General features: G+C 48.7%; 1 protein-coding gene across 4 annotated transcripts in view; it reads right to left on the bottom strand.

Annotated features, from left to right (window-relative positions):
- Positions 1-1,887: 1,887 nt before the first annotated feature.
- Positions 1,888-15,682, bottom strand: part of LOC128842591 (2-5A-dependent ribonuclease-like) — a 39,807-nt gene continuing 26,012 nt past the window's right edge. For all 4 annotated transcript variants that reach the window (XM_054038735.1, XM_054038734.1, XM_054038737.1 and 1 more), the window contains 2 exons: positions 15,293-15,447; positions 1,888-7,499 (listed from right to left, as the gene is read on the bottom strand). In XM_054038735.1, coding sequence (XP_053894710.1) covers positions 7,361-7,499; positions 15,293-15,447 — 294 coding nt within the window. In that variant the 3' untranslated portion in view covers positions 1,888-7,360. The remainder of the gene's footprint in view (positions 7,500-15,292; positions 15,448-15,682) is intronic.

Here is a 15,682-nt window from a genome sequence, read left to right on the forward strand (position 1 = left end):
TGTCTTAGGAAGGAAGTCAAAGACTTATGGTCTTTTCCTTTATGACACATCATAGATAATTCTAACAAATTTGCAGTGTAAATCTTTCATCAGGGTTCCTAGCTGTTGGTACATGTATAGCCTATCCTCAGTACAACAGACAGCAACAATTGCCTGCCAAAGACAAATCCATCCAAAAAACTATGTGTCGAGGCAAGTGGCAGGATTCTCTAGGAAATGCCTCCCTCTTATCCAGGTTGTGCCCTGCATATTTACAGAGGTGAATTTAGCACAATATAGTTTTCAAATAAATTGTCAGTTCCCAAAGAATGCTTAGTCACTACTCTGCTCACTGATTCATGCAAAACAGACTCAGGAAAATAACCCCCCAAAAAGTGTGGAATCTGTAAGTCATTTAAACAGAAGTATTGGAGCTATTATTAAAAATGGAATAAAAATCTGAGCAGATTTTCTACCTGGTTCTGCTCCCTTTGCACTGGTCAGGAGCATATGTGGAGAAGAGACTGGCCACAAACCCCTCGCTATCCTCAGTGAGCATAGAGCTGGCTAGACTCCCCTTCTCACATCCCCCAGTGCAGGGGATATGGACTAAGCACAATATGCTCCAGCAATCTCTAATTGGTATTTGGTCTCACTGAATAATGAGGTTGCCATCTGCTGGCAAGGCGTCCTTTAGGAACCATTGCCAGCTCACATGTTAGAGTAGCCCACAGACTGCTCTATTTTACACCCTGGGCTGACTGGAGAATCAGGGCATCATAGCTAGCTCATGGATCATCCCCTCCCTACTACACCCAGTGGGAGCTGGTCATTGGGAAGCTCTGGCCCCTTATGTTTCCATACAGTCAGGTTGTTTTTATAGTTAATCTCTATTCTTTGGTTTTTAGAAGCTGATGAAACGTTGCCATTAAAATGTAAAAAAGCAAATGTCTGTTCACTAGTTGTTGATAAATCAGCATTCAGTCACTTACAAATAAATGGCCCATGTATGCTACTAACTGTAAGAACATGGGGACTAGAACCCAGGTTTACAGAGCTTGGGGCATCAGGGGGCTATGCTTAGCCCTACCCCAGGAGCACTGTGGAGAGTAGGCACCACAGGACATACGGCCCACAAGACCCAGAGTGACAGAACCTGCAGTCCTTTGACTGGCCAAGTGCCCCTTCTTAACCCCAGGGATTGTTCAGGCAACCATACAGACCTTGGCCTGCTACAGTGCCAGACTTTGCCTTGTCTCTTGATCTCCAGTCTTTGATTCCAGCCTGACCTCTGCCCTGATTTCTGCCACTAAATTCTAGCCCAGTGCTGCTCTGATCTCCAGTTTCCAACTCCAGCCTGACTGACCCTGACTCCTGTTTACAGGATCTGGCCTTGTGATGCCTGGGTCAGGCACTAGGTGACCGACAGCAATTGAAGTGCAAAGTAAAGGATAAACCAGGATTGGAAGCCAGAGTCTAGGGTCTAGCATAAGCAGGGCCTGGAACAGACAGGCAGGTGTAACAAAGCGGCCTCTGGTGGGGCACTACTGAGAGTACCAATTCAGGACAAATTGCTTAGACCAGGGTAGTTACAGCCCAAAGCTGGAGTTCCTTTACTATTAAGGCATGCCAGACCAGCCAAACAGAGAGGACTTTAGTTTTACCCTACTGGCTAACCAGAAGTCAGACAAGCAATTCCCTCAGATACTCCAGTTCCCTTGTATCACCACCAGCACTGCTCCTTATGGGGATGAATGGTTATGAAAACCAATACCCCAGTAAAAGAAAAAAGGTTCTCCTGATCCCAAAGGACCAAGCCCCAGACCCGGGTCAATATACAAGTCAGATATTACCCACAAATCACGGTGTTGCCAATCCTTTAGAATCTAAAATCCAAAGGTTTATTCATAAAAAGAAATAAATATAGATGAGAGTTAAAATTGGTTAAATGGAATCAAATACATATAACAATTGCAAAGTTCTTAGTTCAGGCTTGTTTCAGGCGTGATGGGATTACTGCTGATTTAAACCAATCAAGTCTCTGGAGTACAAACATCCAGCTTGGATGGGTCATTCAGTCCTTTGTTCAGAGCTTCAGTTTCTAGCAAAGTTCCTCCAGTGGTCAGAAGCAGGATTGAAGACAAAATGGAGGGGTTTCCAGGGCCTTTTCTATCCTCTGCCATGTGGAAGGACACCTCTTTGTTCTTACTGTGGAAAATCACAGCAGCAAGGTGGAGTTTGAAGTCACCTGAGCAAGCCACATATCCATGCATGACTCAGTTCTTTACAGGTAGAGCAGCCATTGCTCACACCTTGAATATTCCCAGGGAGGCTCCTCATATGTGGATTGGAGTCTCCCAAGGTCCATTGTTAGTTAAGTGTTTCTTGATTGGGCATTTAATCTGAAAATTACTTTCTCAAGAAGCTGACCAAATGCTTCACTAATGCTACTTAGAAGCAAACACATTGAGATACAAGTACATAGCCAATATTCATAACTTCAAATACAAAAATGATACACATACAGACAGCATAATCATGACAAGCAAATTACAGCCTTTTCATAGACACCTTACCTGACCTCCTTTGTACAAGGTTTGGTGCAACTATAGGATCTTGGTTGCAACAATGATCTATATGGTCATCGTTCATGTCAATAACCTCACAGCAGGCACTCTGTGTTGTTGTTCAGATAGCTCCTCTTCATGGCTTCCTGATTTAAGTACTGGTATGGGCAAATCAGGGGGCTGTGAGGGGCTGCTACTCAGGTCTTGCTGGGCAGTACATTCTGCTAACTCCAACCTCACAGGGTCCTCCTGTGGTGATGTGGTAGTGTCAGTAGCCCAAAACCACCATGGTGCTATGTTCCAGCCCTCCAGGGCCTTAACATGATGTGATCTGACATGTTTCACTATGTTTCATGTTTAGTAGAGTATTATTAAGCCATGACAAAATGATGCGAAAACTATAAGATAACAATATAATTTACATTTGATACCAGCTATCTCAAGATTAACAAAACAAGGCACTAACATGTTGATATATTAAGTCAACTGTATTAAGACTACATAAATTTGTTAAGTCTCTAAGGTGCCACAAGTACTCCTGTTCTTTTTGCAGCTACAGACTAACATGGCTACTACTTTGAAACCTGTATTAAGATAATATGTTCTGAATTTTGTTTTAACCCTTAAAACAAAAAATACTCACTCAGAAGAGAGAGGCAGAGAATTTAGTTCATAATCCAACACCACATCCCCATCACAGAAAATGTTTCTATTTACACATCAGTCACTAGTCATTCGTTAGAATACACAGTTTTCTATCTTCAAGTGATAGAGAAGCTGTAATCGTAAGGTGTTTCTCACGATCATATTAATGAGGGCTGTCGATTAATTGCAGTTAACTCATGCAATTAACTCAAAAAAATTAATCGCGATTACCGATTAAAAAATTAATCATGATTAATCGCAGTTTTAATCACATTGTTAAACCATAAATACAGAAAAGGATACAGCTTTTCTCTGACCTTGGATGGGTAGATGCTGCCACCACCCAAATGCAAAAAGAGAATCTACATTTGTAAATTGCACTTTCACAATAAAGAGGCAAGACTATATTGCACTACTGTATTTGTATGAGGTGAATTAAAAATACTATTTATTTTATTTATCATTTTTAAAGTGCAAATATTTGTAATAAAAATAAATACACTTTGTATTCTGTGTTGTAATTGAAATCAATATATAAAAATGTAGAAAAACATCCAAAATATTTAATACATTTGTTTTTCCTAAAGTTAATTAAGTATTTTAGGAAAATATCAGAGCAGCCACCAGCAAGATGCCACCAAATAATTGATGTGACAACCCCTGGTTTAGTCCTGTGATTTGAATACACCAATCCTTGATATGACTGTAACCCCCTAATCCTGCGCTGTGTGGATATGGGCATCATTTTGTTTCCCATTCCAAAATGGAATCCCTCTTGTTGATATAGTTTCTAATTATGATGCAAGAACATCAGAGACAAAATATCTGACATGCAAGAGCCCCATCAGTCCAGAGGACAAGTGAGCAAAGACTACTGAATTTCTTCTTTCCCACCCAGGTTTCTTGACCACCAGCCAGTAGATCTTCCTGCAGAGTGACTCCGTATATCCAACTTTGAACCCTAAATGCTGCTGCACCAAATGTAGTGGAGAAACTGTTTAACATGCTTATTAGGGTCTCTCTTGCCTTCCCCCAACCCAGCCAAGCAACATAAACAGATAGCAATCTTTAATGGCCTATGGACATCCAAATCTTATACACATTATTAGCAGAGATTTGGGACCTAAGCTACTCAGCTCCCATCTTGGTCCCTGTAGCTGGCTGACCCTGTGCTCGGGCTCAGCCACAGTAGTTTTGAGTCTCTTGCCCTGGGCTCCCGTCCAGGAGCCCCCACGCCTAAGCAATCTTACTGCTCCCAGCAGTTCAGCTCACTCCTGGAGTCGTTTCAGAGCCCAATTTAAAGTCTCCTTGTCTCTAGTTGCTGCCAGCGCTTCCCAGGTCCCACCGCAGGTTTCTGACTGGAAGAAGCCCTCTAGAACCTTTGCCCATATCGAGTTTGTCATGCCAATCTGCCCCAAACAAGGATGGGGGCGCATGGAAGAAAAAGGTTAGCAACTGCCTCAGGCTGAGCTCCCCCTTACTATCGGAGTTCTTTAGCAAACCTGGCAGGCTCCCTATTCGGTTACCAGTCTCACCCTATTCTCCCCGCCCCTATTCTGTGGCCAGTCTCACCCTTTTTAAGGTCCACTTCTCTGCGTGGAGCATGTTCTGCAGGTGTGCCTAATTGGTGCTGCCTGAGTGCAGGAATGCTTTAGACTTTCAACTCGTGGGACGGGGGCATGTCACATCACAGTCTTCCTCTCCCTTCCCTTTCTGCAACTGAAGCTTGACTCCCACTCAGAGTGTTGAAAGGGCCTCCTCTGAGTAGGTGCTGAGCTTCATCCTCCCTGCCCAATTTACCCCCACAGGAGTGCTAAAGAACTCCCGAGTCCTAGGGTATTTACATGGCCTTCTAACCCGCCCACTTGTCACTCACTCTCCTTCTATACGGAGATCTACATTATACTCTAGTCATCTTCAGATGCAATAAGAACGGATTGTCCAACCGACTTTATTCCAGATTTAGGTCTGTATCTGGGAATACTGATGACAAAAACCTCAGTGTAAAAGACAATCAAATCCAATAACTGTGTATATGAGATAGGGGAGAAAGCAGGTATAGATGAAAAAGCAAAGAACCCTGCAGGCATTTAACTGCACAGATTACATGTCAAAAGAATCTATGTGTATTGTGAATACACACAGGAAAAAGTATTCACTCCTTGAAGCTCCACGCATCAAAGCTTCTGCACCAGTGCTGCGCTTAATCTGGGGGCAGACCCTGCCAGGGCCGGCTCCAGGCACCAGCTCCTCAAGCAGGTGCTTGGGGCGGCCGCTCGGTCCAGGTATTCGGCGGCAATTCGGCGGACGGACCCTCACTCCGCCTGGGAGCGAAAGACCTCCCGCCGAATTGCCGCCGCAGATCGCGATCGCGGCTTTTTTTAGATCGAGATGGCGGCTTTTTTGTTTGTTTGTTTGTTTTTGTTTTGTTTTGTTTTGGATGCTTGGGGCGGCCAAAACCCTGGAGCCGGCCCTGGACCCTGCAAAGCCTTACTTACATAAGTAATACTTACTCATCCCAGTACTGCCTTTGGCTTCAGTGAGCCTACTCACAGGATTCAGGATTACTTACAATTGTAAGCTTTTGCAAGATCAGCTCCCTGGTTTCCATACTACATAGAAATAGTTCCAGATTCTCATAATCATGTACCATTAAAATTAAAATGTACAAGATTACCAGCTAGATGCATTAAATACACCTCGTAAATGTCTCCACAGCTTCTAGTGAAACAACTGCTTATAAAACAACTATACAACTGTATACTTGGGCCTGTCACTCATCCAGCTGTTACCGGTATTTATGTTTGCCACATTTAAAAGAGAAAGGCCCAGTTTAGTTAGTTTTCAATCCCCACAACAAAGACAGATCTCAAGAGAGAGCTGGAAAGCTGCTCTCTGGGGAAGAAAGATTAAAGAGCCAATGCTGGCGTTGAAGCTAGGACTCCCCTCACGGCAAGTTGTCTTTTATGCTTTTAAACAAAAAAATGCCAGCCTATTTGATAACTGGGACCTGATCCCATGGGAACAAAAGGCCTGCCTCCTCAGGTGAGAGGGAAGCCAAGCCTGACAGTGAATACACAGCACAGGTACAGGATGGCAGTGTGATAGAATGTACCCATGTCCACACCTTATTGTAATAATCTTTGTACAAAGTATGTCTTGTAAGTATCATTTGAAGACCCATAATTTGCTGGTCAATACTGACCTAATAAAATGTGTGTGGCAACACCATATGTGAAGTTACATCCTACAGGGAAATTGTGTAATTAACACATGTTCCAAATTGTGGTTTGCAAACAGGTCTGTCTCAAACAAAGGAACGTGCGCTCCACTTAATTTGCATTTTAGCAGGAAACAGAGCCATCAAGCAGGAAGGGAGACAAAGGACTGGGAAACAGGTGGGAAAACCAGCAGGGAATATCCTGACATATAGACACTCTGTCTCCTGAATATCAGCTGGAAATGTTTTCCAAGAGGGGGACTCAACGATAGAAAGGACTAAATGCTCCAAGGGACCCCCTCCTGCTCCCTCTTTCTCTGTCCATCAATTAACTGCACCAGAAGGGAGAAAGGAAGCAGCCACTGAACAGAGGAAGGGGTCCTGACCTAAGTTCCCTGTAAGCTGCACGGCCGCGCAGCAGCCTATTTAGTGATGCACGGGTGCTCAGGGAACCCGCCGCAGCTGGGTGAGGGGCGCCTCTCTGCCAGCCCAAACTCTGCTGCGGCCCGGACCTGCCATAGCGCTCAGCCCCAGGTGCGGCCGGAGCGGCCCAGACCCCAACCCAGGCCTGGCCCAGACCAAGGCATGGCCTGATCTGGTGCGGCCTGCACCCAGGTGCAGCTGGGGTGCCCCTCCCCCAGCCTGGACCTGCTGGAGGAGGGGTACCTATCCTGCAGCCCCAGATCTGGCACTTGCCCTTCTAGCACTTAGTTCTTCCTTTCCTCAATGTAATTGTCCTCCATGAACCCACTCAAACATAGCATCTTTACAGCTGAGTGCCTCAGTGCTGAATCCAGAGATCAGATCCACTGACTGAAATTCCAATACCCTCTGCCCACCCAGCCCCTTCCCCACTTTGTATGACACTTTTTGGCAGCTGAACGAAATGGTGCTGAAAAGGAAGTTAGTCAATGGGATTCAGCCATATAACCGGAAGTGATACAACATGCTACAGCTGAGAAAGACTCTGAGGGCTTGGAAAATGTCTATGATGCTGTATGCTGCGTAAACACTTGTAGACATAAACTGTCAATTCTGGAAACAGGTTCAGGAAATACTCCGAGGGCTCCTTGATTATTTCCTTGACCCTGAAACAGAAGAACAACAATTGATTTTTCACTTGGGAAGCCTACCCTGCTAAAAAGTGTCAAAGAATCAGAACAAATGGTCAGGGTTCCCCATTTCTTTCCCTATAAAATGAAAGCCATTTCAGCAGCTTTCTGAAAACAAGAGAGAATTTCCTAGAAATGATTAAAAGACGGTTACTTGCCTCTCGTAACTGTTGTTCTTCGAGATGTGTTGTTCATGTCCATTACAATTAGGTATGCACACGTCACATGCACAGATGTCGGAAACTTTCCCTTAGCAGCTCCCCTTGGGATGGCAGAGGAGCCCCCTAGAGTGGCGCCCTTATGGCGCAGTATATAGTACCCTGGCAGCCCGAACCCCCCTCAGTTCCTTCTTGCCATTCACTCCGACAGAGGGGAAGGGGGGGCAGGTATCGTAATGGACGTGAACAACACATCTCGAAGAACAACAATTACGAGAGGCAAGTAACCATCTTTTCTTCTTCGAGTGCTTGTTCATGTCCATTCCAATTAGGTGACTTCCAAGCTGACCATCGGAGGTGGGTAGGAGTCATGGAATGATTGATTGGAGGACAGCCCTGCCAACTGCTGCATCATCTCTGGGCCTGTTGGTTGATGGCATAGTGGGCTGCGAACATATGCACTGAAGACTAGGTAGCTGCTTTGCAGATTTCATGGATGGGTATCTGCACCAGAAAGGCAGTCGAAGACGCTTGTGCTCTCGTCAAATCGGCTGTGATTGCTGGAACTGGGACCTTAGCCAACACATAGCATGTGTGAATGCAGTCTGTGATCCAGGACGATATGCACTGCACAGAACCTGGAAGGCCCTTCATTCTATCGGCTATGGCCACAAACGATTGGGTTGATTTGTGAAAAGGCCTCATGCGCTCTATGTAGAACGCTAAGGCTCTTCGAACATCTAGCATATGCAAGCTCCACTGCTGCGGGTTCGTGTGGGGCTTTGGAAAGAACATTGGCAGACAAATGTCCTGTCCCATGTGGAACTGGGAGACCACCTTGGGGAGGAATCTAGGGCGCAGTCTAAGTTGTACCGTGTCCTTATGAAACACTGTATAAGGGGGTTCAGAGGTGAGAGCCTTTAGTTCAGACGCTCTCCTTGCTGAGGTAATGGCCACCAAGAATGCTACCTTCCATGAAAGGTAGAGGAGGGAACAAGTGGCCAGGGGCTCGAATGGTGGGCTCATGAGTTTGGAGAGGACCAGGTTCAGATTCCAGGTTGGTACTGGTGGTCGAGAGTAAGGGTACACCCTTTCCAATCCCACCATGGGATTTGCCACAAGTACTCCTGTTCTTCTTTTCATGGGATTTGAGAACACCGAGCACCCAGATTCCCCTGGATGGAAAGCTGAGATAGCTGCCAGGTGCACTCTGATGGATGAAAGGGATAGGCCTTGTTGCTTGAGGTGAAGCAGGTAGTCCAGAATAACTGGGATAGATACCTGGAGCGGTAGCAGATGTCTGGGTTCGCACCAGAAAGAGAACCTTTTCCACTTGGCCAGGTAAGTTGACCTGGTGGAAGGTTTCCTACTGCCAAGGAGTATTTGTCTCACTGGCTGAGAGCACTGGCTCTCCATCGAGTTTAGCCATGGAGCTTCCAAGCCACGAGGTGCAGGGACCGTAGGTTCGGGTGGAGAAGGCTCCCGCGGTCCTGAGTGATCAGGTCCGGATACAGGGGTAGGACTTTTGGGGCGTCTACCAATAGTTCTAGAAGTGTCGTGTACCAATGCTGATGTGGCCAGGATGGGGCAAGCAGGATTACCATTGCTCTGTCCCTGCCTATCTTGAGCAGGACCTGGTGGATCAGTGGGACTGGAGGGAAAGCATACTTCAGGCCCTCGCCCCACTGCCTTAAGAAAGTGTCGGTGATAGAGCCCGGGCTGTGGTTTTGAAATGAGCAGAACATAGGGCACTGTTTGTTATCCTTAGTGGTGAATAGATCGACTTGGGGATAACCCCACTTTTGGAAAACTGACTGCAGGACATCTGATCGGACCAACCACTCGTGAGCTTGGTAGGATCTACTGAGGCGATCGGCCAGCTCATTCCTCACCTCGGGGAGGTAGGATGCTTCCAGCTGAATGGACCGGGCTATACAGAAGAACCAGAAGAAAAGAGCCTTGCGGCAGAGGGATGAGGAGCAAGCTCCACCCTGTTTGTTTATGTAGAACATGGTGGTGATGTTGTCTGCCAGGACTGTCACGCTGTGACCTTGCAAAGTGGTGTGAAAGGTTTGACAGGCCAGACGAACCGCTCTGAGCTCCTTCAGGTTTATATGAAGGGGTATCTCGTCCTGTGACACAGACCTTGTGCAGCCCAGCCCAGATCTGATGCATCTGTTACTAGCGTCAGAGAAGTTTGGTGTGTAGCGATGGGGACTCCTGCACAGACTACAGATTGGTCCAGTCACCAACGCAGAGACTCTCGGACTTGCCCGGGTACCATTACTATCATGTCTAGGCTGTCTCGGGCTGGGCAGTAACATGATGTGAGCCACGCTTGTAGGGGCCTGAGCCTCAGTCTGGCATGCTTGACTACATAAGTACAGGCTGCCATATATCCTATTAGCTTCAGGCAACCCCTGACGGTTGCGGTGGGGTATTGTAATATCATCCTGACAGTTTGTTCTATGGCCTGAAACCTGGGTTCTGGGAGGCCCACCTTTGCCTCTACTGAGTCCAGGACCGCCCCTATGAATTCTATCCTTTGGGTCGGTCTGAGTGACGACTTGCTTATGTTGAGAAGGAGCCTCAGTCTGTGAAATGTGTCCATGACCGGTGTAACGTGGGACTGAACCTGATCTTTGGAGCTTCCTGTCAGCAGCCAATCGTCAAAGTACGGGTGCACTCAAACTTGTCTTTTACGCAAAATGGCCGCCACCACCGCCATGCACTTGGTGAACACGCGGGAGGCTGTGGAAAGGCCAAACGGAAGCACCGTGAATTGGTAATGCTTGCGGTTTATCACAAAGCATAGGAAGCATATGTGTGCCGGATGGCAATGTGGAAATAGGCGTCCTTCATGTCGAGGGCAGCATACCAATCTCCTGAATCCAGTGATGGGATGATAGTGCTTAGGGTGACCATGCAGAACCTGAGCATGACCATAAATTTGTTGAGTCCGTGAAGGTCTAGAATGGGTCATAGACCCCCCTTTGCCTTGGGGATTAGGAAATAACGGGAGTAAAATCCCTTTCCCCTTAGTTTCTGCGGAACCTCCTCCACCACCCTTATGCAGGAGGTGCGATCGCTCCTCAATATAAGGAGTTGCTCGTGAGAGGGGTCCCTGAAGAGAGACGGCAAAGGGGCGTGGGTGGGAGGGAGGGAAGGAGGAGAACTGGAGGGAGTATCCCACCTGCACCGTGCATAGGACCCAGCGGTCCGATGTTATATGGGACCACGCACGGTAGAAGTGGGATAGCCGGTTTAAAAGCTGTGGGGAGGGATCCTGGGACTGGATTGGTAGGCTGTTCTCATGCATGCCTTCAAAACCCTTGCTTGTTTCCTGGCTAGGGCTTATTTGGGCCTTGGTTAGCTGCGTTATTGGATGGCCTGCATCTATTATTTCTGCCTCGCCTGCAGTAGGGGTCTTGTCTAGCGTGAGTTTGGTATTGCCTTTGCTGTGGAGGTTGAGGCCTGAAGGGCTTCCTCTGGGTTGCTGGTGTATGCATCCCCAGGGATTTCATCGTAGCCCTGGAATCCTTGAGGCTGTGCAGCCTGGAGTCTGTTTGCTCCAAGAAGAGGCCAGAGCCTTAGAAGGGGAGGTCCTGCACAGTGTTTTGGACCTCGGGAGGGAGGCCTGACCCCTGTAGCCATGCTGAACGCCTCATAACCGTCCTGAGGATATGGTTCTGGCCGCAGAGTCAGCCGAATTGAGGGAGCATTGCAGAGATGTTTTGGCTACTGCTTTCCCTTCCTCAATTAGCGCAGAGAACTCTGCATGCGAATTCTGTGGCAGGCGATCCTTAAACTTGGACATAGCATTCCAAGAGTTGAAGTTGTGTCTTTGGCCTGTTGGCTGGCTATCCTGAGTTGCAGGCCACCCGACGACCTTCCAAAGGTCTTTGGATTTTGGTGCCGAGGCTTGCTGACCCTGGCGTTCTCTCTCATTTATGGCTGACATGACCAGGGAGCAAGATGGAGGGTGGGAGAACAAGAATTCATAGCCCTTAGATGGGGCAAAGTATTTTCTCTCCACTCCCCTGGCCGTCAGTGTAATAGAGGCCAGGGGTTGCCAGATAGTCTTATAGTTACTCTGGGTAGTCTTAATTAGTGGCAATGTGACCCTTGAGGGACCTTCTGGAGCCAGGATATCACCCATCGGACCCTCTGGCTCGACAGCCTCTTCCGCCTGAAGGCCCATGTTAAGGGCGATTCGGCAGAGAAGTTCTTGATGGGCCCTATGGTCGAGAGGTGGGGGTCCTGATACAGATGTACCCGCCACTGCTTCATCTGAGGAGGAAGAGGACGTGTGCTGCGGCTGGTTGCCATCATCCTGACCTTCTTGTAGTTCCCCATAGTCCTGGGCCGTGTCGGGGCCTGTCAAGGCTATTGCCTCTTGAGATGTAGACTGTGCCTCCTGAGGTCTTGGGGTCATGCCTCTCGGTAATGGTGCGGGCAATGGACCTGCCTCTCTCGGCTGCTCTGGGAGATCTGAAGTCAGCCTAGAGAGCGTGGCCTCTCTTGCATAGGTGCTGACTCCGTGGGTGCTCCAGCCCTGGAGCACCCACAGGGAAAAATTAGTGGGTGCTCTGCACCCACCGGCAGCCAAGTTCCCCGCCCCGTCCCTCCTGCCTCACCACCACCTCCGCCTCCACCTCCGCCCCTGAGCGTGCCACGTCCCCGCTCCTCCGTCTACCTCCCAGTGCTTGCCGCCACCAAACAGCTGTAGCAAGCTCCGGGAGGGAGGGAGGAGGAGTGGAAAATGTGGCACACTCAGGGGAGGAGGCGGGGAAGAGGCGGGGCTGGGGATTTGGGGAAGGAGTCGGAATAGGGGCAGGGAGGGTGTGGGGACTTTGGGGAACGGGTTGGAATGGGGGCAGGAGGGGGCGGGGCAGGGGTGGAGTCGGGGTGGGGCCAGGGACAGAGGGGGGTTGAGCACCCACCGGCGCTGTAGAAGTCGGTGCCTTTGCTCTCTTGCCCTCGAGGTGTGCTTATATGGCAACCTTGAGTGGCATCACATTGAGTGCCCAGATCTAGAGGCTCTATAAAATGTGCCCTGCTGATGGTGGTAGGCCCATGGGGTCCAAAAGGGCCACTGCCCCAGAGGCGGCCACTGCGGCTTCCAAGCTGTGTGGGACTCTCTGCTGGTCATGGTCTGCTATAACTGAAGCGACCGGGGTCAGCTTCAGAGTCTGAAGAGGCTGAAGGGGAGGACCAAGGCAATGCCGATGGTCCTTGGGCAACCGTGAGGTGCTGCGAGGTGCGGGCTGGGGACCGGTGCTGAGAGGATCAGGATAGTGAGCGGTACCGGCTATCCCAAAACCTGGACCATCCGAGCGTATGCAGTGCCAGGGAAGTGGCTGGTACCGTGCTTCGGTGCCGAGCTACCGATGGCAACGTGGAGCGGTGCCGGGTCCCCGGTGGCGGTGCAGAGGTCGCGTCTTCATCTGGTGCCGTAACCTCAAGTGGAGTTGTCGGTTCCGGGGAGTGGTGCTGCGGCGAGCTCGAACGGGAGCGGTGCCGTGAGCGGTGCCGGATCGGTGACCTTGAGCGGCGCACCATTGCCGATTTCCCCCTGGACAACACCTGCCTGGGCGGTGCCAGAGGCTTCTTCCTGCATGGGAGTGGATTAGGTGCCGACAGTTCAATGAGGTCCTTTGCAGCCTCAAATGTGTCAGGTGTAGAGGGGGGTTCCAAGACCTCCTCTACACATTGGTCCACGCTGAAGACTCTGGGCACCAGACTCAACGGTGCCTGAGGCGCTGGAGTCAATGGTGCTGGCTCCTGGTGGAAACCAGAGTCCTGTCTCTGAGTGGTAGGAGCCTCTCTGAGTGTCTTGGTCGCTCTTTGAGGGGAGTGTCCTCTTTCCCCTTTCTTATGGCTCTTGGCCGGTGCCGGGGAGCTTGAGCGATGCCGGGGCTGGTTGGCTCATTTCGGTGCCGGAGATTTACGGTGCCTGGGATCTCTAGAGCCCGGTGCTGAATCGTGCACTGATGCCAGGGCACTTCTCACCGAGGAGCTCGGGCCCAGTACCAGGTGGTCTGGGGCTGCTGGTTGTAACGTGGCCTTCATGAGCAGCTGCTTAAGATGAAAGTCTCGTTCTTTCTTAGTGCATAGCTTAAAGGCCTTGCAAATTTTTCAGCACTCAGTCTGGTGTGCCTCCCCCATACACCTAAGGCAGGAGTCGTGGGGGTCGCTGTTGGGCATAGACTTGAGGCAGGTATGCAAGCTTTAAACTCCTGGGCTTGTGGCATGCCTTGCAGCCCAAGGCTGGTGCCTGGAACTAAATCCCAGTCACCTCTAACTAAAACTGTACCTAAGTAACTTATAAACTATATAAGAACAACTGTCTAACTGGTAAAAACTGAATTGCTAAGGGATCACTTGCAAGCGAGAGAGCACGTTCCAACGCCGTCACGAATGGTAAGAAGGAACTGGGGGGGGGGGGGGGGGGGGCTGGCAGGGTCCTATATACAGTGCCATAAGAGTGCCACTCTAGGGGGCTCTTTTGTCATCCCCATGGGAGCTGCTAAGGGGAAAAGTTTCCGATGTCTGTGAAAGCAACGTGCACACACCTAATTGGAATGGACATGAACAAGCACTCAAAGAAGAATATCCATTATCTTCCTGATCTAAGACATTCTGCCTTTTCCAATCTCTCCCACTATCCTTCTATTTCTCCATCCCATGGGACTAATCTCTTCATGGATGAGGGGCCATTTATCTCATTATTTTCAAAATCCTCATACAGTCAAAGCACCTTAATAGGGCATGTCTTCACTGCAGAGATAACATGGGTGACTGGAACCTGGCTTAGCCTAGACAGGGTGTGAGCACTGCAGCCACATGGCAAAGCACACTTTGTTACTGTGTTCTCACTGCTGTTGCACTTCTCTCTGTGTGTTGCTAGGACTTCTGGAATCATATCCTACGGTTCTTTGTGCTGCAGTAAGCAGAGCTGCTCTACGATTATTCCCCAGTGAGTTGTGGGAGAACTTGTCTGTCCTTCTGGGCCCACGTGGGAGGGTTTGGAGGACTATCAACACTGCAGTAATTTAGCCTGACTCCTCACCGCAAAGTGGGCAGAGGAGCATGGGCTAAAAGCACCACTGAACTTGGGAAACGAACTTCCTTTGCGGATGGGAGGAGAGGCTAATGGCCCCATGGAACAAGAGCTGTTGATCAATGGGTGACCACAGTGATGATCTGGAAGTAAAAACTAGTTCCCAGAAGCATCTTGATCATGTAAACTGCCTTTGGGTGGTGAGCCTGGGGTTATCTAGAGTACCCAGCCTGGCACTTAGTATTGTGACTTTCATAATATGATACACTGTATCCACATAACATTATTCTATGCAAGTACACAGCACTGTGCTGCCTGAGGAGCTATCCTTCATAACCTGGACACGCTTTAGTTTATAACATGCTGGGGTACCGGGAAACGCTCTTTTTCCTACACCCTCCATATTTTTACCCTCCTAGAATAGTAGCATGTCCTTTTGAAGAAGGGATTCCTGTCTTAAACCTACCGGGACTCGCAGCCTTTTACAGTCAGACAAAGATTCCCAGGGACTATTCATCCTTGGTACAGACTGTGAAGCAATCACTTACTTTTCTTCCTTCTCGTCAAAGTGCTCGCCCATGTTCCTGATGAACTTCAGTAGGTCCGTGACATAGTTTTCATACTGTTTCTTCTTGTTCTTGTTCTGGTTCTTCTTGTTGTTGTTGAAGGGGTTCAACATGCTGTCCAGAACCAATTTGTCAATCTGAAATAAACACTCTGGATTATTCCATCCCATTCACACATCACAAAATACAGCCTCCCCTGGCTGCAGCGGTCTCACTCTGCAGAACTATCATGCACACAAATTTCTCAAAGATGAAGCAATATTTTATGGCACTTATATTAAAATGTATGCTTAACAGCATACAAAATTTCTATGGTTTTATCTGGTTTTTGTTATCTGCATGCAAAAGGAAAAATAGATTAAAAAAACAGAA

The sequence above is a fragment of the Malaclemys terrapin genome, chromosome 8 (genome assembly GCF_027887155.1).
Source record: "Malaclemys terrapin pileata isolate rMalTer1 chromosome 8, rMalTer1.hap1, whole genome shotgun sequence".
NCBI classification, from domain to species: domain Eukaryota; kingdom Metazoa; phylum Chordata; order Testudines; family Emydidae; genus Malaclemys; species Malaclemys terrapin.